Source organism: Nerophis ophidion, linkage group LG09 (assembly GCF_033978795.1).
Source record: "Nerophis ophidion isolate RoL-2023_Sa linkage group LG09, RoL_Noph_v1.0, whole genome shotgun sequence".
Lineage (NCBI taxonomy): Eukaryota > Metazoa > Chordata > Actinopteri > Syngnathiformes > Syngnathidae > Nerophis > Nerophis ophidion.
Genome location: NC_084619.1, coordinates 22,568,054 through 22,590,730, shown reverse-complemented (window position 1 = coordinate 22,590,730; position 22,677 = coordinate 22,568,054). Strand labels below are relative to the sequence as shown.

General features: G+C 39.6%; 1 protein-coding gene across 3 annotated transcripts in view; it reads left to right on the top strand.

Annotated features, from left to right (window-relative positions):
- Positions 1–22,677, top strand: part of sptlc3 (serine palmitoyltransferase, long chain base subunit 3) — a 49,812-nt gene that overhangs the window by 6,912 nt on the left and 20,223 nt on the right. For 2 of the 3 annotated variants that reach the window (XM_061910575.1, XM_061910574.1), the window contains exons 2-9: positions 1–159; positions 244–435; positions 4,282–4,436; positions 6,194–6,342; positions 10,084–10,208; positions 11,240–11,333; positions 15,755–15,860; positions 20,161–20,380. The exon at positions 1–159 is cut by the window's left edge and continues 30 nt beyond it. In XM_061910575.1, the coding sequence (XP_061766559.1) occupies positions 1–159; positions 244–435; positions 4,282–4,436; positions 6,194–6,342; positions 10,084–10,208; positions 11,240–11,333; positions 15,755–15,860; positions 20,161–20,380 (1,200 nt within the window). The remainder of the gene's footprint in view (positions 160–243; positions 436–4,281; positions 4,437–6,193; positions 6,343–10,083; positions 10,209–11,239; positions 11,334–15,754; positions 15,861–20,160; positions 20,381–22,677) is intronic. The other variant, XM_061910576.1, reaches the window with a different exon arrangement.

Sequence of the window (22,677 nt, the reverse complement as noted above, 5' to 3'; positions counted from 1 at the left end):
CAGCACAGGCTGGAGTCCTCGAAACATGTCCCCGTGCTCATTGAGGTCTTGTTATACCTTCGCTCATCCATTGTCATTCTGTTTGGCCACTTGAGAGACTTCCTGAGAGCAGTTGGCATAGGAGAGCGCAAATGCACTCGGGGGAGAGAAAAGCAGAAGGTAGTGATCATTAACTTTAATAGCGTTAACAGTCATTTCTAAATCACAATATATGACTGCGCTTGTTGGTCTTTTTTTTTATAGAAACATGTCCAGGGACCAGCAGTCACCTTTGGGCAACACAGACAGGAAGTTTTCGAAAAGGCCCCCATGCACGTGGCTGTCCTGACGTACCTGGGCTTTGGCATCGTCACCCTCTTTGGCTACTTTAGAGACTTCCTCAGAGCTGTGGGCTTAGAGAAACGCAATATCGCCCAGGAACGAGAGGAACAGAAGGTACGTTGCAGTCGCTGCAGTCATCAGTGTATTGCCCGCATACAGCCATCCTGCAGAGACACGCACATGCACAGTTGGCACAGAGGCGTCTGTGTGCCTAGGGTGTCAACACATTTTGTTTTTCCCTGTTTATATTAAATGTTTGCTCTTTAGCTCCGTCTCCTTCTCTATGCATGTAGTTCTTCATATACAGTAGTTGTTGCCAAGGGTGAGACGACACACTACTGGGAGAATCTGTTTAAGACCTAATTAAATCTCAGAGGATTGAAGATCCCACTTTGTTTATGTGCTTCAGATGGTAGACAACCCATAAACTGCCACTGTATTGCCATATAGTATACAGTACCTCAAGTGAGTACACCTTTTACATTTCAGCAACCATTTTGTTATATTTTCTGAAGTGACCATACTAAAGAAATTAAACTAGGATATAACTTGGAGCATACTATATATGTACAATATATAGAAATGTTTACCTACAGCAATGTTAATATTTTTTGTTACATGTCCCTTGGCAAGTTTCACTCCTAAAAGGCGCTTTTGGTAGCCATCTACAAGCTCCAAGCAAGCTTCTGGTTGAATTTTTGACCACTCCTCTTGACAAAATTGGTGAAGTTTAGCTAAATTTGTTGGTTTTCTGATATGGACTTGTTTCTTCAGCATTGTCCACAAGTTTAAGTCAGGACTTTGGGAAGGCTATTCTAAAACCTTAATTCTAGCCTGATTTGGCCATTCCTTGACCCCTTTTGATGTGTGTTTGGGGTCATTGTCCTGTTGGAACACCCAACTGCGCCCAAGATCCAACCTCCGGGCAGATGATTTTAGGTTGTCCTAAGGAATTTGGAGGTAATCCTAATTTTTCATTGTTCCATTTACAGCACCAGTTCTTTTTTGGCAGCAAAGCAGGCCCAGAGCATAATACTACCACCACCATGCTTGACGGTAGATTGGTGTTCCTGGGATTAAAGGCCTCACCTTTTCTCCTCCAAACATGTTGCTGGGTGTTGTGGCCAAACAGCTCAATTTTTGTTTCATCTGACCACAGAACTTTCCTCCAGACGGTCGTATCTTTGTCCATGTGATGTCAGAGAGAGCGAAAGGAAGCCAATTGATTGTTGTCAGATTGATTGTTGGCCAGAAAGTGTGGGCGCATTTCTCATGATGCGTCCCCAAAATGCAACTCCTCCATGCAGGAAGATGCTAGAAATTGTCCCATACGTCGCAACAGTCAGCCCTAATGCAGTGTTGCAGCTCAATGATTTATGAGGACATCATGTGATGCTCGTTTGCGAGAGGAGCGGGTGAAGTGTGCCGCCATGCTCGGGGGGTGTGGTCGCATTGTTGACAGCGGAGAATGTGAGGCTGAAGAGAGAGAGGCAAGGCATGCGGGCGTTTTCAGGGGTTAAAATGCGTGCCTGTTTGTGCGTCTGTTGTTCGTTCTCCACGTGGGGGTGTCACCGATGTCATGTGAATACATAATTTTTTTCTAATATTTTTGTGATGACCGATTGGGTCCCAAAGACCGACTGGTTGATCGTGATCAACGGGTTGGTTACCCCTGGTCTAAATCAAGGGTCTCAAATTAAATTTACCTGGAGTCCGCTGGAGGTAGTAGATTCAGGGTGCGGCTGAAAGCATTCACTTCTGAAATCAGAATCACGTTTTAACCTTATGACTCAATGTTTTAACTTTCTACCAGCAGCTATGGTAGGCCATATGTTATTTCAAATAAAGTACTATGTAAAAAAAATGTTTTGGCACTGTTGAGTTCTCCCAGTGATGACCAGAGAGAGACACTTCATCTTGCATAAAGTGGTCAATATTATCATTTATTTTCTACATTTAAAACACTTACTTGTTGTCTACATAGCCTGTAACAGTGGTTCTTTGTTCAAAGTGTTGTATAGTTTATGTTTTACAGACCATTTCAAAGATGCTTTCTGACCGTCTCTTCAGGATGCGCCTTTTTATGAGCGGTTTTATTTACATGCATCCACTTCGATTAGGTGTGCTCCCTGTCAGCCATGTTGTAGTTTTTAGCGCTCTCATATCGAGTCTACTGACAGATATGACTTCAAACTATATGCTACTTTTTATTAGAAATGGTAACAGCTGAGGATTCATGTGCATATACGAGCCAGACTGGAAAACTAAGGAACTTGTTGGCTGCAATGTCAGACTACAATGGTGAACTAGCACAAAGCTCTTCAGTTTAATCTCTACCACATATGGAGCTATATGCTGACGCCACTGATTGGAAAATGTCAGAAGGTGGGCAAATTTCTAACGACTCGTTTGGAGGAAGTATGAAGAATAAATATCTCCGCCATGCCTCCATGGTTTGATTTTCGATTTCAGAACTTATTCAGATCCCAAATACATAAAACATGTACCAATAGGTAAGAATGGGAACTGCACTTTTATATAGTTTTGTCTATTAGTCAAAATCCTTATGTAAGACAAGAACACATACTTTTGTTAGTTTTTTATGCATTCTAACTCATAAATAAACACTTTTGGGAGCCAATAAAGCGCTCTAAAAAAATCCAAAAGCCTCTGTCATTGTGCCTCTGTCATTGTTTTATATACCGGTACACGTTACATCTATATGTATCTTATTAATGTCTGCCCTCACTGAGATGCCGACTGATGGGATGTTTTTATCGTCCGGTTTAAATTAAGAATTAATCATAATCTTAACAAAGTGTTGAAAAAAAGTGTCGCAATCAAGCGTCTTTTTGTGTCTTTCTCGCCATCCCCTGGTATAAGTTGAATGTCAAAGTTGACCAACTTCTTGGTTTATGGCCACAACTTTTTACTATCCAGGTGAAAGGCATGATTTTTTAAATCTACAATTAACTTTAACCAACTCAGAGGCGATGCAGCAGCTCACCGGTTCAGTATGTAAATACTGCAACAGCATAAGCTTGTTAGCTCTCTGCGATCACAGCGTGTGTAAAAATAGTTTGTCTGCATTAGCACTTGTAGTAATAATATCGCCAATACTTTGTCAATATTCAGGTCACGAGATGTAATTGAAGTGTTGTCGGAGGTTTTTGGATTATTTTAGCCATCATATTTTACGACTTAGAATGCATAAAAAAACAAAAGTGTTCTTGTCTTACATAAGGATTATGAGAGATAGGATTTTTTTTTTTTTTAAGTGCGGTTCACCTTTAAAGGAAGCTGCATGATGTGTTGCCCCATGTGCGTTTGTTGGGCTGTAATTATTGTGTTTTGTGTAGTTAGAGCCTGATCTACTAAAAGTTTGCATGTATTAAAACGTGCAGCAGACACAAAGCGGATCAATTAAGCAAGTTAGTCTCCAAAATGATAAAAAATAGAGCGTGCATCTATATTATAGATTATATGTGCATCTACTAGATGCACATATAATCTTTAAGCGTTCGCAATGTAATTTCTCAAGACTGAATATGTTCTGTAGCCACTGTTTTGTGTCTGTATTTATCCTGTCTCGAAAGTTTGTGCAAACTTTTGCACAAATGTCTGTGAGAATGGAGGTGATCCTGCTGCAAAGACAGACAATGGAAAACAATCCTCCATTTGTGTGCATGTCAACATGATCAATAAATTATATTATAGATACAATAAACTTTTTATATGAGACATATATATTCAGCAATATCATTTTATAATTTAATAGCTACTGACTTAATGGTCTAAATAAATTAATGTAATTGTTGGGGAAGGTTTTAAAAAGCCACTTGTTTGGAAAAGTCTATCAAATTAAATATTTACTAGCAGTAGCTTCACTGAATCGAATGCTTATGGGTGAATGCAAATGCAATGAGAAATTAAGTGTACTGTAATTTTGTCTGCTCGCAGGATTTCGTTCCACTTTACCAGGACTTTGAGAACTTCTACACTCGGAACCTGTACATGAGAGTACGAGACAACTGGAACCGACCCATATGCAGCCTACCAGGACCTGTTTTGGACCTGATGGAGAGAGTTTCTGATGACTACAACTGGACATTCAGGTACTGACAATTTAGACACACTAGCCCTGCCAGTCGGTCATCTTTCATTCACGTACAAGCTTTCTGAAGGTTTTACAAATATTTTTCTCCCTGGAAAGTTCAGCAAAGACATTGGGGAAAAGATGAACTCTTAACACATGTGAATTGATGTCTCTGTTCAATCTCCTATATAAGAGACTAATCTTGAATTGCCCCAGTATCTCCATCTGGTGTTTGTTAACCACGTGTCCCTTTGTTTAAAACAATGTTTACATCAATTAGAAGCTTTTGTTAGTCGATTCTCCCGAGACTCGGGAAACTGGACTTGGCCATCAGCTCCAAACAATATAGGGATAAAATTATTTGGACACACCTCTTGTTCAATAATGAATACTTAAAGTTTGGATGACACAGCATAGTTATTATCTCTTAATCTTAACTCTTCATTTTACCAAGATATGTCGGACAATTGCTTGTTTTTAACCTAGAGAGGTCCTTAAGGACATACTTGGATTAGTTTTTTGTAAAAACGATTTAAAGAGTATTTGTGATTATTTTTTTCCTCTTTTTTGAGTTATAAATGTTGTTACAATGTCGGATACTTGTGTTAAACCAGGGGTTCTTAATCTTTTTGGCCTTGGGGCCCAACATTTCCACTACCAATGGTCCAAGGGCCCACTCAAATATAAACACTTATTTAGTAATCTTACACTTGATTTTAATGGTGTAGTGTGTGCACGCACAGTTCGTGTTTGTTAAAGTGCCTTTTTTATGGCATTGCAAATTGACTTAATGTGTAGAATTCTACATTTGATTAATTCCTAAAATGTTGGCTATTTAGTAGATTGTATCTTTAATTTTCTGAAACCTCCACATTGGTGCATGTCTGTCTCTATGTGTCTGTGTGTACGCACGCGGTTCGCATTTGTTCACATGCCTTTTTTTTGGCAGTGCAAATTGACGCTGCTCTAAGAAGTACTTGAATTGATGTAGACAAAGTTTAGCTGGCTGATTTTGGCTAAAATGATAGTCCTCGACATGTTTCCGCTTTAAATGCTCACATATCACACATGCACTGCCATAAAAACAAGGTCCGCTTTGCAAAATGAGCAAGGTATTCATTTTTTAACAAGAATAATAGGAAATATCCTCACACTTTACATGTTATCATGTAAAGTGTGAGGATACAAATACAATTGTCGGCAAAAAATCTTATTGTCGACAATGTCGACTAATTGTTGCAGCCCTAATTCCAGTGGGTCCACAAAGTATAAGATAAGTAGTAATGTAGACTTCACAGAATAGCAGTAATTGTAGATTACAGGTTTAATGTAAATAAGGTAGTCATGGGTCATCTTGTCTGTTAAATTGGAATGTGTAAATTGATGGATTTATTTAGCTGGCATGATGTAAACCGTTCTGAAAGTCTCTAATAGAATTAAAACTAAATACAGGAGGAGGATGTCCACATTTTATCAAATTTAGGGTTGTATGCCTCTATTAATGTCAGCATCTAATCTTTAGTGAACTTGGAGTTAATTTTGTAATCTACAGATTCCTCTTCAAAGTGAGATGTTTGATTTATGTTGTACCTGAGGAGAGTGTTTGGGTTAAATAACATCTAGTATCGCACATTCTATTAATAAATCACAGCTGATGTAATGAGTTTATAATTTTAAATTATTTTTAATTGGATGTTTATTTGCTTGTTTGGAATGGCTCATAGGGAACGTGTAAGAGGTATATACTAATTGTTTAAAATGTTTAATTGCTTGCAGATTAACTGGCAGGACAATACACAATGTTATCAACATGGGCTCTTACAACTACCTCGGGTTTGCAGAGAACAACGCTGAGTTCCTTGAAACGGTGGCGGAAAAAACACGCCGGTATGGAGTCGGTGTGTGTAGCACACGTCAGGAAACAGGTAAGCAAGAGGGCCTTTTGTCCTGTCGAGCTCGTCTCTGCAAAGCCATTAATCCATATGGTACCGTCTCTTCCACTTTGTCTCACACTGCTTCAGAAGTTTTATATGTGCATCCGCTTTACAACACTGAGAGAGCACAATTAGGCTGAGTTGCAAACTTGAAATGAAACTCCCATTTACCTCATCACATACGCCATCATTTATTATCTTTTTGGTGATTCATATTGTCTGCAAGTTTAATTATCTTTCAGTAGCTGCAACGTTGTATAAATTATTCACACTTTGTTAAATTATGTACCGCGAGGGCACACGCTGAGATCATTATATGCTCGTCCAGTGTGTTTGGGAAATTACATCTTATAACATTATGAAACACCCTGGACATTAGGCGGGATGCAAAAATAGCACATGTGAAGAGAAGTGTTAGAGCGTCCTGTATCAAAGTAAAGGATATAAGGCGTTCAATGAATTTTGAATGGCACATTATCTTCTAAAAGTCTAGTTTCTGATGGCGTGGCAGTAGCTTTTTTTTTTCAGGGATGGGCTCTCTAGCTCTTGTGTCCCTGTGCTGCTGTGATGAAATCGAAAGCCTAACCATCAGACTGCTGCTGTAATGCAATGGTGCATGAACTAGCCCAACAGGTTGCATTTTAGGAATGTCTGAGAAAAGTATTTGTCCACACTGTTTGCTTTATGACACTGCTGAAGGGACATCGGACTACTGCATGGCGTTTTTATAATATTAGCATAAAGAGGAGAAATTAAAGGCCAAATTATCATTATTTATACAATATATGTATTTGTTTTGATGGCTTTAAACCTCTCAAATATAATTAAATTCTTTTTTTAAATGCTATTCTCTTCTTTAAACAATTTAAAATATTTGTTTCACTTACAGTAGTGAACTGGGAGTTGCAGAAATAAGAAGTATTTCTCCAATAATGTCTAGTCAAATATTAATTACTAAAAATTGCTGTGTCACAGTTGGAGAAATGACACCTTTAATTCCACATTTTATTCCATATCAAAAAATTTGAATACAAATAGGTGTTCTGCGCTGGCATCACATGGGCAGACTATTAATGAAGTAATGCAGGCTGTTTGTATATGACAACACATGATCCACATATAGAAAAGCATGCTTTGATGTAAGATTGTACGGTATATTGGTACTAATAAAGTACCGCGGTACTAATGAATCATAAACAGTACTGTACTGTTTTTGTTTTTTTTTAACAGGGATGACCGAGCACTGTTGTTAGGTTATGACATTGTTGGTTTTACAAGCAGAGGAGCATGTTCGGCAACGCACAATCACGACGTAATTACTAGCAGACACATTGTGTTGACAGAAAGGGGAGAATGGATGCATTTTGAATTAAAATCTAACAATGAATGTGAAGCTATAACACTGAAACAGCGCTCTACAAGAAGTTCTACATAGCCACAGGCTAACGTCCATCTGCTGTCGGCAGTGTTTAGCTACTTCTAAATTACTAATCTCCGCTTCCGTGGCGACAGATAAAGTAAGTTTCTTACAAGTATCGTCCTGCAGCTAAACATAGCTAAACACGCTTCACTACACCCTGTAGGAGGATACAATATCTCACCGCTAACAGGGTAGCACTCCTCAATGTAAACAAATGCCATGGGTGGATATGCACCTGACATCCACTGTAATGATACAAGACTGTATGTAGTCGATACAACAATGATGACATTGATATTTTCAACCGCAAAATCTTGGTTCCTTTTTTTATTTTTTATATTGTGTTTTTACACTCAGGAAATATGTCTCTGGACACATAAGGACTTTAAATATGACCAATGTATGACCCTGTAACTACTTGGTATCTATCGGATCGATACCCAAATGTGTGGTATCATTCAAAACTTATGTAAAGTATCCACAAACCCAGAAGAATAGGTGTTAAGTACTTTTTAACAGAGATGTGTAGATAGAACATGTTAAAAAGTAAGCAGATATTAACTGTTAATGAACAAGTAGAGTAATAATCCATTTTCTATCGCTTAGCCCTCATAATTATGACATACGTCAGCAGCCAAATTAGGAGCCTTTGTTTGCTTACTACTAAAAGACAAGTTGTCTATTATGTTCTACTTTATTTAAGGACAAAATTGTTCTTTGATTGCAATAAGAAAAATATGTTTAATGTACCGTAAGATTTTTTGTTAAAATAAAGCAAATAATGCCATTTTGTCCCCCTTTATTTAGAAAAGTATCTAGAATTATCGATTTAAATTTTGTTACCGGGACAACCCTACTTTGATGTTATAGAAATAGGATTATTTCATCAAGAGCGTGCATGAAATGCTGCTTGTTGCGATACCACATTGAACTAAAGCACAAAAAGATCAAATTTGCACGAAAATGGTGGTGAGCAGAGACAATTTTATGTGCTCTGGTCATTTTCTGTTTGCAGCTATATGACTGGTAGCAAACAACAAACAACACCAGGGATTTACTTGAAGTTTGAATCTCTTCGCCAGTTTATTGTTTTCTTGCTAGCACAGCACAGCACTTGCCATTCAAAACAGGTATGTGTGACTCACTCACTAGGACATAATAGTTGCAGGCTGTTGGAGAAATCGCTAGAATATTTTGACTTGAGTTAAAAGCACACATTTATCTAGCATGTGTAAGAGCAATTTGTTGATAATGATTCATTCATTATTTTTTTAAATAATGACACGGAATCAAATACTGAAAAACGAACACCTTGAGGACAAAAAACGTGCTGGAGTTGTGTTGATGAATAACTCATGATTTGATTTTTCCTACAATCATTAACAAATAGTTAGTTACAGAATGATGCATGTATTCAGATCAATGGCTATTTACAAAGAGATTTGTCAGTATACCCACGGAGCGCATTTTATCAACAAGCCTTATGTATAAAGGTGCTTCTTTAATAGGATTCAATTCAGAATCAAGGTTGGGGTATAGAAATGATTAACTCTTCTAAGGTGGGGCTCCAGCTCCTCCATTGAGTTGTAAACACTTTAAAGACTTCTTCAGTCACATGCTTTGAATTCAAGGAGGAAGTAAATGGTCCTATAAAAAGACTGTGCAGTTATTCAGAGTACTTTACTAAGTGTAGTGGTCTGCTATTGTGATTGAGTAACCAGTTTTAATATCATACAATAACTTGCAAGAAAATTCATTAGATCTGAGATCATGAGATTGAATTCAAGAGCTAACCCATAACTCCTGTTTTGAGCAAAATTTTAAAACTCAGTTTGCATCATGAAGTGCACACCAGCATTAAAGAGACCGCATACTGCTGTCTCATGAAAAAATGCTATCAGGCTTTTAGCAAAATTGAGAAATCAAATAACTCAATGTGATTTGGCACATGGACTTGAGCATAATGCAATTCTCTCTAAAGACAGAGCTGCATTGCATTGTTGTGTTATTAATGACAAATTGCTACACCGTTTTTGTAGATATTAAGGGTCCTTAGGAACATTTTACAGAAATGTTCTACATTTTGCATTGTTGGACTGTAAATATCAGGTAATCAGTCCATTGTAGTCTGCCTTTTGTTGTGAGTCAACTCCAATGCGCTCCAACAAAGAGAATATGTGCTATAGAAAATGGAAAAATAGATGGTGATGGATTGTGCGTTTTTATTTTTTTATTTTTATTTTTTTAAATTTAGTCTGAAGACCGATAATGTTGTCATTTTGTGGAAAACCGTTTTAATTTTTGTCCTGTAGGTACGCTGGACATTCACGTAGAGCTGGAGCAGCAAGTGGCTAATTTCCTTGGAGTGGAGTCCTCAATGGTGTTTGGGATGGGGTTCGCCACTAACTCCATGAACATTCCTGCACTTGTTGGCAAGGTAAATAATTGCTACACAGCGCAGCAAAGGAAATAATGCCTGCTTTACTGCCGACACTTGTAACAAAGAAGATATTATTGTAATTAGCCCGGCTTTTGCTCCTCTCTTGCATATGGCCTAAATTAATGAATAACAGTCAACTTCACTCAGCTCTGAGCAAATCTCGACTCACCCCAATAATTAAAATAATCATAATTAAACAGTACAGTAGCCAGGAGGTTTTGGCTCTGGGTATACATAGCTGCCTTCAGATACAGAGACAAAGAGGGCTATGTTTTTGTTAAGAGCGCCTCTCAAGGGTATTATTAGCCTGTCGGCACACCAGTCAAGCTCATACAGATAGCCATGGGTTACCAGGGGCAACACGCAGCATGGATATCAGTGATTGGACTGGACAGGAGGAAGGGGACTGCTGAGCTGATGGAAGTGCGGCCGTTTATGCAGCTCAAGAGGTTGCCGCCCCCACTGCAACCCTGCAGGGGCAGTGAGGGTCAACCCACGCTGCCAACTCTGACCCACAGGGACAGGCAGTACCAACACACCCTTTGCATTAGAATGACAGCTGGACAAGAGATCAGGCCACTGGGATGTCCGCACACCATCCATAAAAATGAATTTGAAGGGTTGAAATAAAATTCTTAAAACTCCACTGTTGAATATGTTGGTAAGGACTTTGTGGAAAAGAATTCACATGCGCTGTCATCTTTGAAGCCATCATTTCACCCATTTTAAAATGAGCACCCCGTTAAATTAGCTACTATTCTTTCCAATGATAAATCTTCAAAACATCATCGGTTGCATGAACCCTTTTGTAGATACACTTGCACACATTTCATTAACTCTCTGAGTTGTCACTTGCTGCAGAAAAGAAGACGTAGGAGATGTTGAGTTCCACAAAACTGAGGAAACCGATCCACTGCAGCCCATCTTTTATGGCTGCTTAACACGACACGAACAGCCCACAACCATTTTGATGCTGTAATTATTTAATTCTGGTCAAGAGTAATTCAGTTAAGTTTCTTCTTTTCTAGGGTTGTTTAATCCTGAGCGATGAGCTCAACCACACCTCGCTCATTTTAGGGGCAAGATTGTCAGGAGCGACCATCAAGGTGTACAAACACAACGGTAGGTCACAGCAGCTATGATCATTTGAGATAAAGCATGTGTGAGAGATTGCCAAGACTACATTTGTGTTTATTATCACTACACTTTCAAGCTTTGGAAAATGTTTGTATTTAATATATGCTTTAAAGCAGGGGTGTCAAAGAGGCCCGCGCGCGAACAGGTTTACTGCAGCCCGCAAGATAAGTTTGCTAAGTGTAAAATGGAGCTGCATTTTTAAATTAAAGAAACAGCAGTTCTGAATGTGTCAGGCAAGCAAATAGTTTATACCGGGTCTAGCAAGTATACCAAGCCAAAGGTAAATAAAACAAGGCTGCAACTACTCCCCCTCGACCCGATGTAAAACAAAAAGGAGTAAAATAAACAAATGGTAACACCAATTAAAATGCTGCATGAGACAATATAGTTGTGTGAAAATGATGGTCTTCTGTGCAAATTTAACAAAAGTGAACAGTAGAAATGACAAATAAGGTGGTTGATGCATTCAGTGGTTCTCGCCCGGAAAAGGGTGAAGTGCCATCTCCGGGTTGGGGAGGAGACTCTGCCCCAAGTGAAGGAGTTCAAGTACCTCGGAGTCTTCTTCACGAGTGAGAGGAGAGTGAATCGTGAGATCGACATGCGGATCGGTGCGGCGTTTTCAGTAATATGGACGATGTATCGATCCGTGGCGGTGAAGAAGGAGCTGAGCCAAGGCAAAGCTCTCAATTTACCGGTCGATCTACGTTCCCATCCTCTCATATGGTCATGAGCATTGGGTTACGACCGATGGACAAGATCACGGGTACAAGCGGCTAAAATGAGTTTCCTCCGCCGGGTGAGAAACTCTGTCATCTGCGAGGAGCTCTAAGTAAAGCTGCTGCTCCTCCACATCAAAAGGAGCCAGATGAGGTGTTTCAAGAATCTCGTCAGGATGCCACCCGAACGCCTCTCAAGGGAGGTGTTTAGGGCATGTCCGACTGGTAGGATGCCACGGGTAAAACCCAGGACACGTTGGGAAGACTATGTCTCTGGGCTGGCCTGGGAACACCTCGGGATCCCCCGGGAAGAGTCGGATGAAGTGGCTGGGGAGAGGAAAGTCTGGGCTTCCATGCCTAGACTGCTGCCCCCACAACCTGACCTCGGATAAGCGGAAGAAGATGGATGGATGGTAGTTGATGCATAGAAGCGTTTTTATTCATGCTTTATTTTGTTTTTCGTTTAATCCTAGATGGGCTGTGACTTAAAGTTTATTGGCTTTGTAGATACACTGACATTAAGTCTAAAAATATTGCATTCTTCATGGTGTTTTTGAAACTGCACCAATTTTTTCCTCAGATTTTTCAACTAACCTTGAAGTGTTTTGTCAAGAGGATTATTTGTGATATGTACATTTTAAGAATGTGCTTGTTCTATTTTGGGCCGAAGTAAAACAAAGAAAACAATCTGAGATTGTCATAGTTGTATTTTTAAGTTATTATGCCATGATTTTAACCGTCCAGCCCAGGTGGGAATAGTTTTTCCTTAATGCGGCCCCTGAGCTAAAATGAGTTTGACTCCCCTGCTTTAAAGGATCTGTTTGCAGCTTGCTCACATTTACATTTTTCAAAGCAAAAAATAGAACAAAAACACCACCGGCTAGTTACTGTAACCATTAGTGGTTTACCAGAACACATTGGTTTTTACAGTTGTCTATTTTTCACAATTACAATAGATTCAGAGAATGTAATTATATGTAACCTGGAATTTCCGCAAGCTTTCTTTCGTATACCTAACCCATAAGAGGGCTGTGTACATCGGGGTGCAGTAAGCTCTAAACAAGTACACCTTCACTTCATCAGAGCAGTAATGACATTTTTTCACTAACATTATGGCTTGGAAGTGTAGCATTTTTTTCTGTTTAAGTATGTCAGTCACATTCTCCATCTTATCACATGTAATGTGGCCTGGATATTTTGCAATGGTGCACATAGACAGGGATTGATTAGACACATAGAAACCTGGGAAATAAAGATTTTACGCTTTTTGGTTCTAAAAATTATTAGCAGACTTTTTTTGGCATTATACTTGTGGTCAAACTTGACTCCATAGTCTGAGCATATGTTGAGGAGCTGCTGGAACTCTGCACTACTGGAAGATATGATTGCCAAATCATCAGCAAAAACAAAGTGGTTGATTAAAGGCCTACTGACAAATGTATGATTAAGTTAAGCAAGGGTGTCCAATTGATGACGCTTGCGCCACCCAATTTGGCAGTTTTTTGTTTTTTTTATGCCTCCGCCCATAAAAATCATAAAAAATGTAAAAATAGAGCTAATAATTACTAAAAGCTGACATTTGAACACAAATTATGAACTAAAACACAAAGATGAGTTTGATTTAAACAATGTTTATTTATCTCTTTTATTGGACTATTACATTACCATAGTATTGTTATAGTCCAATAAATTCCAGGGCCCATTAGGAAATTGCCGACCAGTGAGTAACACTGTTTTACCTAACATAATGAGTGATCGTGATAAATAAACATGATTTCAATATTGATAAAAAATAATCATATGTTTTTATTTTAGCCATAATCGTGCAGCTGTAGTTTGAAGTCTGCTGTAAATGTTCACTTTTATTTCAACCTTTTAATTAAAATAAATTTTGCATGAAATTCTAATTTATTGCGATGTGCAATAGGCGACAAACAACTTGCAACTTAGATCGGTTGTCATCATTTGTTCAAAAGTGTAAAAGACTCGACTCGTTTGCGAAGGTTACATCTGTACCGGTCAAAGACCAGCCACACACTGAAAACGGTTGAGAGCAATTGAGAATCACGTGTGTAAGTGAATGGTTTGCAAACTTAATGGCCATAAATATGGACTGCACATTGTTTTTATTTTTTTTCTTTGCTTGTTTCCATTATACAATCTGCTCTTTTATTGTGATAAATTTAATTGATTTTGAGTATTTTTCAAACATAGCAAAGCTTTTGGCTGCAGGAAAAGCTGGAACATTGTTTCTGTTTCTTTCGAACATGTATACAATGTCAGCAGTTTTCGTAAAGTGCTTCAAAAGAGCTTGAACTTGACCTTGCGTAAGGTGTATGAACCCCATCTAGTCTATTCATTATCATATATATTAATTCCAAGCTATTAGCGTTGTAAGGAAAACATCACTTTCTCTGCAGCACAGGATTTGCCTCAGGAAAGACCTACTTAACATTCTATGTTTGGATCAGCAATTGTAGCAGCTTTAATGAATTGGGTTCACTTTACAGTCATGATGGTGTTTATCCATCAGCAGAAACACTGAAGGTCTATTTAATTACTTGAAAATGTCATCTTGCTGCAATTCACCCTGCTATTAGATTGTCAAAGTGGTGTGTGTTATTTCAATAAATGTGGTAAGTGATTTATTAAACGTGAAAGATACACCATTCGCTGTGCTTACATTAGGAGCATCGCCTCCTCTTCTAATAGACAGGACAGACGAGACAGTCCGCTAACACTAAATGCATCCTGACAGGTACAAGCCAAGTCAGTTATAGGTCTTCCAAAGCAGTTCCCACAGGGCAAAGAGCCCTCAGGCAGAGCAGATGACCGCTCACTGCCTCTGTAGCTCCTGTACTCACTGTTTATGCTGTCTTTTATTAGTGTAAGACCAATATTTACAATGTAGGCTACATTAATCCCGAAACCAGGCCCTAGATTGATGAATAATTCATGTTTAATGATTATATTGGTTAGTTTTAGTGCCCAATACAAAAAGTACATGAACTGGTGTGTGCATTGCCACAAACTGGTGTGTACATTGCCACAAACAAACGTGCTACTTCTAAACGTATGCATTCATATTGGAAGCTGTAGTACCAGGTTTTAGTATCATTTTAGCAAACTGAAACTCAGGCAAAGATGATGAGATCATGTTATAGATGCACATGCATTAAAGAGGGTTTGACACAAGAGGTCGTGGCTTATCTACAATCAGTGCGTCAGGAAGGAAACAATCTTTCTCTCTGTCAAGTCTTACCACTTCCCTCTGTGTGACGACATTGGTGGAAGAGTAGAATTATTATGCACTGTTAAGGTTTCAGGAAGCAATTTTATCTGAAAAGCATCTGCTCCCTGGTGAGTAAGCTCATTATTGGTCTGTGACAGATTGTTAGGACCTGCGAATTACTAGAGCTATTAAATACTGCCATCTGCTGGTGAATATTATATGGCGCATAAAAGCCACAGAGAAATGTATTTATTTCCTTGAAATGTTCAAATGAATTTGCATACTGGGCTCAAGAGATTATTTGTCAGAGTTTATCAGATCATTGTCAACTATTTCCTGTTCAAAGTTTGCAAGTCGTAGATAAGCAGTGTCTAAGCAAGTAATCAAAGTGCACTTATAAAGTTTTACTCCCATAGAATATACAAAAAAATAATGTTAATGTTTTTGTGCGTGTCTAGATATGGATCATTTAGAGCGGCAGTTAAGAGAGTCGATCTCCTCAGGACAGCTTCGGACCCACAGACCTTGGAGGAAAATCCTGATTATGGTGGAAGGCATCTATAGGTCAGCTGCTAATATACCACACACACACACACACTCACACTTACACTATGCCATTGTCTCTCAGTATCTGGTGTCAGTTGGGGTATCTTTATAAGTAAAGGCTCCAAGGTGGTCTTAACAGAGACGGTGTGTCAATTTCAGTGGAGAGTTGAAAAGAACTGTGTCTCTCAGTGACTCCATCTGCTCATTAGCTCCAAATCAAGGCTAAATGGAGCCACTGAGGTTGATTAGGCTAATCTCCCAGCTCCTTCAATTCATCATGACTCTTCTTTTCCGTTTTTTTCACCTCTTTTTTGCATAAGGAGCTGAGTCTCTCAGAACTTTAAAAGGGGACTTATTATGCAAAACCAACTTTTCTTACCTGATGGTACGTGATTTGTGTATTTGGGATTTGTGTAAGTCCCGAAAATTTGAAATCAAACCGGTTAGACATTGCAGAGTTATCTGTTTGGAGGTTCAATATGTCCTGTGACGTTTTCTGTCCCGGAAAGTCTGCGGTTATCTCTATATATGGTAAAGTTTTACCCAAAAAGCTTTGCGCAAGTCTGCCATTACTCAATGTAGGAGCGTTTGTAGGCCTCAACATGTCCACGATAAAACCCAGTGAAGAAAAATGCTCTGTTGTTGGTTGCTTTAACCAGCACAAGTCATTACACAAACTTACAGCCTGATCTGAAATAAAAAGTGCCTTACTTTTAACTTTTCTGATTCGTGGTGATTAAACTGTAAAGAAGTCGTTCAGAGTGTGTGCCAACCACCTCAAAGACTACTGCTTCACAAACCTGCTCCAGTATAATGATGGATTTTCCAAGAAACTACTTTTAATGAAATGAAACGGTAAGTAATAACAGTAGATTAGAAATTGTGTAACCAATATGTTAGCAATGTTAGCTTGCTTTGTTGAGTAGCTAGCTTAGCCTTTTAGTGTCATACTAGTGTCTCCTGCAAAATTAAAAATGATTTTTCAAAAAACTGCTTTTAATTGGATTAGTTCCTACTGTGTTTGGCAACGGACAAGTAAATTATACAATACTTTATTACCTTAGCTAGACTGACCATACATCTTCTTTTTCCCGGACATGTCCTCTTTTGCGGGACTGTGCGGGGTGTCCGGGCGAGGTTTCTTAAATGCCTCAAATGTCCGGCGATTTGAGTCAGGGTTGCGTGTATTTTCAATGTACGTACAGGGTTAAGAAGGGGTTAAAAACAAAACAAATTGTGAACGTCTGCGCACGCAGCAGAACTTGTGAGGGAGGGGCAGAGACAGAGAGAGCGAGATCGTGGATTGCTCGTTGATCAAGACATACTTGGTCAACAGCTATACAGGTCACAGTGAGAGTGGCCGTGTAAACAATTTGGCACTGTCACAAATATGCGCCGCACTGTGAACCCACACCTAAAAAGAATGACAAACACATTTCGGGAGAACATCCGCACCGTAACAACATAAGCACAACAGAACAAATACCAAGAACCCCTTGCAACACTGACCCTTCCGGGATGCTACAATATACAACCCCCGCTACCCCCCACTTGCTTACGTTTATCATTTGTTTTCAAAACGCTTACAAAAAAGTGGGACCCCAAACATTTACTGTGGTACCCCATTTTTCTGACTTGATGGGGTCCATGGGACCCCATTTTGAAAATTCCTAGCGCCTGTGCTGCTGTCAACAGAGAAGAAAAACTGCTTTATTTAAATAAATATATTATTGATAAAGCAAGTTCAAGTATAATTGGCAAATTTTCACCTAGTCCCGGCCTTGGCGTGTTGCCCACCTTCGCACGCATATATGTGTTCTCTTTTTGGGATTTCAGAATATGGTCAGCCTACCTTAGCAATGTACCTTGGAGCCAAGCTTGTAGCCTTTAACCACTATTGTTTACAAGAGATCTTAGCAGCTGTGCAGTGGAGTTATCAACATGATATATGATAGAAAAGTATTTTTTTGTCCCGATACACATGTATACGTCCTAGATCTAGCATTGGAAATACAAACTCTTTAGAGGTTTAGCTTTAGTGTATAGCACCAGACCTGCAGCCTCACATCCTCTCTCTCTCCTCCACCTTCATCGTCTCCTTCTACCAACATCAAACCACTGTGAGCCCGCTGGTTTTGCTATAGCATCTGAGATGTCTTACTAATGGTATCGAGAAGAATACATTTGTCATATGATTTTTTATTGACCTGCAAAAGGCTTTTGATACCATTGACCACCAGATTTTGGTAAATAAACTGGAAAACTATGGCATAAGGGGATTGGCAGGGAAATGGCTGGAGAGCTACTTAAATGAGAGACAGCAGATTGTTCAGATGGACCAACATCAATCTACACTGATGAACTTAACCTATGGAGTTCCTCAGGGCTCGATACTGGGACCCGCACTGTTTATAATATATATTAACGAAATATGTAAAGTATCAACGCTGCTGAAGTTCATCCTCTTTGCTGATGATACAACAATTACATGTGCAGGTGACGACGTGAAGCAACTTCTGACTTCTGTAACTGAGGAGATGATAAAGTTAAAAACTTGGTTTAATACGAACAAATTGTCTCTGAATTTAAAGAAGACCAAAATAATGCTCTTTAGCAATCGCAAAAGTAATATACCGATCAGGATTGTTATTGATGATACACCAATAGAATATGTTCATCAAAATTCTTTCTTAGGAGTAGTAATAGATGAAAATATCTCATGGAAACCTCATATAAGTTACCTGAGGAAAAAAGTTGCTAAATGTCTTGGAAAGATGAGGAGATCCTTTCATCCATTGAACACCAATGCTCTGCTGTTATTTTATCATTCATTTATCATGTCATATTTAAACTATTGTGTTGAAGTCTGGGGAAATTGTTTTGAATCACATCTACAGCCTTTAGTCACTCTGCAGAAAAAGGCCATCAGGATTGTTTCCAATGTTCACTACAGACATCATTCAAATCCACTATTTATGAACTTAAAGCAACTTAAACTGAACGATGTGATCAATTTTAAAACTGCTCAAATGATGTTTAGGGCATCCAAAAACTCTCTACCATCCAATATACAGAACCTATTCCATGACAGAGATGATCACCATAGTTACAGTTTAAGAGGAAACAACAAATTATATTTGCCTACATTTAGAACCACTTTAAAATCAATGTGCATTTCAGTGCGTGGAGTCAATCTGTGGAACAACTTAGGGGACGAGTTAAAAACGTGTTCGAGCATGATTCAATTTAAAACACTGTTTAAAAAAGAAGTACGAGGAGGAAAGAGAGTGATGCCCTCAGCACAGAGCGATGGGAGAGAGGTGTATGGTCGGGGAGTGTTTGGGCCCAGGTGTGTGTGTGTTTTGTCTCGTCTTGTCTTGTCTCATGGTATTGTTAGTGTACAAGAGTTTTTCTTGTTTTGTTTATAGAGTTTTGTTCTTGTATTATATTGTTTATGTTAAAAGGGACGGCGTGGCGCAGTGGGAGAGTGGCCGTGCGCAACCCGAGGGTTCCTGGTTCAAATCCCACCTAGTACCAACCTCGTCACGTCTGTTGTGTCCTGAGCAAGACACTTCACCCTTGCTCCTGATGGGTGCTGGTTGGCGCCTTGCATGGCAGCTCCCTCCATCAGTGTGTGAATGTGTGTGTGAATGGGTAAATTTGGAAGTAGTGTCAAAGCGCTTTGAGTACCTTGAAGGTAGAAAAGCGCTACACAAGTACAACCCATTAAATGTGGAATGAGTGAGAGGGGTTGGGCTATTATAAGCAGCTGCATCATCCAACCCCTTTTCAAGCCTTGCATAAATATCTTTGCCAACATGTAAAAAAAACAAAAAACTGTGTTTAGTTGTACTGTGCAGGTTTGAAATAAATATTTCAATTCAATTCAATTATTTTGTGTGTGTGTGTGTGTGTGTGTGCATGTGCGTGCGCGTGTGCGTGCGTGTGTGGTAAAAGTCACTCAAAAGAGATAAATAGTACAAAACATAGCTTGGACTACGGTGTAGTCAGCTTGAAGGGGCAGGGTGAGGAGGGATTTGTCTGCATCTAACAACTCTGTCTTTCAAAACGGCTTATTTTCAGAGGGATCCAAAAAGTGGCTTGAAGATAGGTCTGTAAAATAAATTATATGCAAAATTGTATGTAGAACACAGACGTGTTTCAACTTAAGAAAAAAAATCATGTTATGCCCCTTTTTAAATGGCATAAGTGCCATAAGTCAGCTGATGTGTGCATTAGATTGCGTTCCTCCTATTTCTATCACCTATTTAAAATGTCAAATTAATATTGCATCATTAATGCCATTCCTTGTCGGCAGCATGGAGGGCTCGGTGGTGCGACTACCTGAGCTGATCGCTCTGAAGAAGAAATATAAGGTGTGTCTGTACCTGGATGAGGCCCACAGCATTGGAGCTGTGGGGGCCACAGGAAAGGGAGTGACAGAACTGTTTGGTGTGAACCCAGAAGATGTGGACGTGATGATGGGCACCTTCACCAAGAGCTTTGGGGCTGCAGGAGGTTATATTGCAGGAAAAAAGGTTAGTGTCCGTCTTTGGGTTCTGAGTTTGATAATAAGTGGCTGGAGGGCAGGGATGCCCACACTTTTTCAGCAGGCGACTTATCAAAGTGGATGTGTGTGTGTGTATGTATAAATATAAATATAAATTTATATGTGTGTGCGTGCGTGTGTGTTTGCGATACTAATTGATAAATGATTGAAATTGGTACTATACTGCTTTTGAAAAGTACCGGAACCGTCCTTTCATTTCAATAGGAAATCCCTTATCTGCCTATTGTGTTGCTAGTGTTTTAGTGAGTTAAATAGTACCTTAAAGTCGGAGGGGTGTGGCCACGGGTGTGTTGACGCCAGAGTCTCTGAGAGAAGTCACGGCAGCTGCAGGAGGACGCTCTCCGGTAAGAGGCAACTTATTTCCACAATTTTCTCACCGAAAACTGCTGGTTGACATGTAGTCGGGATCCATGTTCGCTTGACCGCTCTGATCCATAGTAAAGCTTCACCTCCGGGAATTTTAAACAAGGAAACACCGTGTGTTTGTGTAGCTGAAGGTTAAAAGCTTCCCACCTCCATCTTTCTACTTTGACTTCTCCATTATTAATTGAACAATTTGCAAAAGATTCAGCAACACAGATGTCCAAAATACTGTGTAATTGCGCGATGAAAAGATACAACTTTTAGCCGTAAGTGGTGCCTCACAATACGAAGTTCCTGCAGTCCTGGGTTCAAATCCAGGCTCGGGATCTTTCTGTGTGGAGTTTGCATGTTCTCCCCGTGAATGCGTGGGTTCCCTCCGGGTACTCCGGCTTCCTCCCACTTCCAAAGACATGCACCTGGGGATAGGTTGATTGGCAACACTAAATTGGCCCTAGTGTGTGAGTGTGAATGTTGTCTGTCTATCTGTGTTGGCCCTGCGATGAGGTGGCGACTTGTCCAGGGTGTACCCTGCCTTCCGCCCGATTGTAGCTGAGATAGGCGCCAGCGCCCCCCGCGACCCCGAAAGGGAATAAGCGGTAGAAAATGGATGGATGGATGGATGGATGGTGCTGGGCTAATATGTCCCCTCCAACCACTAACGTCACAAACACCCGTCATCATCGCGTCATCATTCTGCGACGTTTTCAACAGGAAACTCTGCGGGAAATTTAAAATTGTAATTTAGTAAACTAAACCGGCCGTATTGGCATGTGTTGCAATGTTAAGATTTCATCATTGATGTATAAACTATCAGACTGCGTGGTCGGTAGTAGTGGGTTTCAGTAGGCCTTTAACCCCTAATTCCAACCCTTGATGCTGAGTGCCAAGCAGGGAAGCAATAGTTCCCATTTTTTGTAGTCTTTGGTATGACTCGGCCAGGATTTGAACTGACGACCTCCCAGTCTCGGGGCGGACACTCTAACCACAAGGCCACTATGCTGGTGGCTGCGCCACTAAGATTTGTCCCTAAACTAGCTGCAAAGAAAGGTGTGCACAAACTGCAGTTAAATGTAAATATTATAGATGTTAATAAGTTATCGGCATTAATATCAACCTGAAATAAAAAGATTGTGCATCCCTAAATAAATCCAAGGATATACATTGTTTATACTATCTGGATCTCCCATTTTCTACAAAATAAAACAAATGATTATTTTAAATATACTAGTTCTGCTTGACAAAATATTTAAACAACCATCCGCACCCTCTCACTACACAGTAGCTCTCTCTAAGCTCACTTACGTCCAACAAATGTTTCTTAGGCTTTTTTAATTCCATTTACTCCATTAAAAAGTACACTTTAGTACATAACCGCACAGGTTTTGTGGCACTTGATTAGTACGCTGCATAGGAAGTAGCCATGTTGTTTGAATTAGGTATTGAGAACGTAACCCTTCCTGTGCTTGCACGTATGTTTGCTCAGCCGTAATAAGAAGGTACAGCTGGCAGATGGCCAGCCCCTTCTTGTGGCAGGCGTCGGAACTGTGCTCCAGATTTAACAGCAACGTCTTTAACAAGCATGATCATGTTTGAAGTACCAGCACTGTGCCTGGTTTGACAGCTGGCTGTAGTAAAGCCCAGGAAGAAACAGGCTAGATAAGAGAGCAACTGTAGATTTGAGGTATTTGTTGTTGTGGTAAGAGCCGCAAGATTCTACAGAACTCTGCACACAACTTCTGGAAAACAGTCATTTTAAAGCTTTTTATGAGGGATGAGAACATAAAAAAAAAATACAGTTGTACTTGGGTTTTCTTCATTAATTCTCTCCAAAAGGTGAGTTGAAAACTAAAACCGAAACTATTTTTCCCATTATAAATAACATACAGTAAATCTAATGCTGTT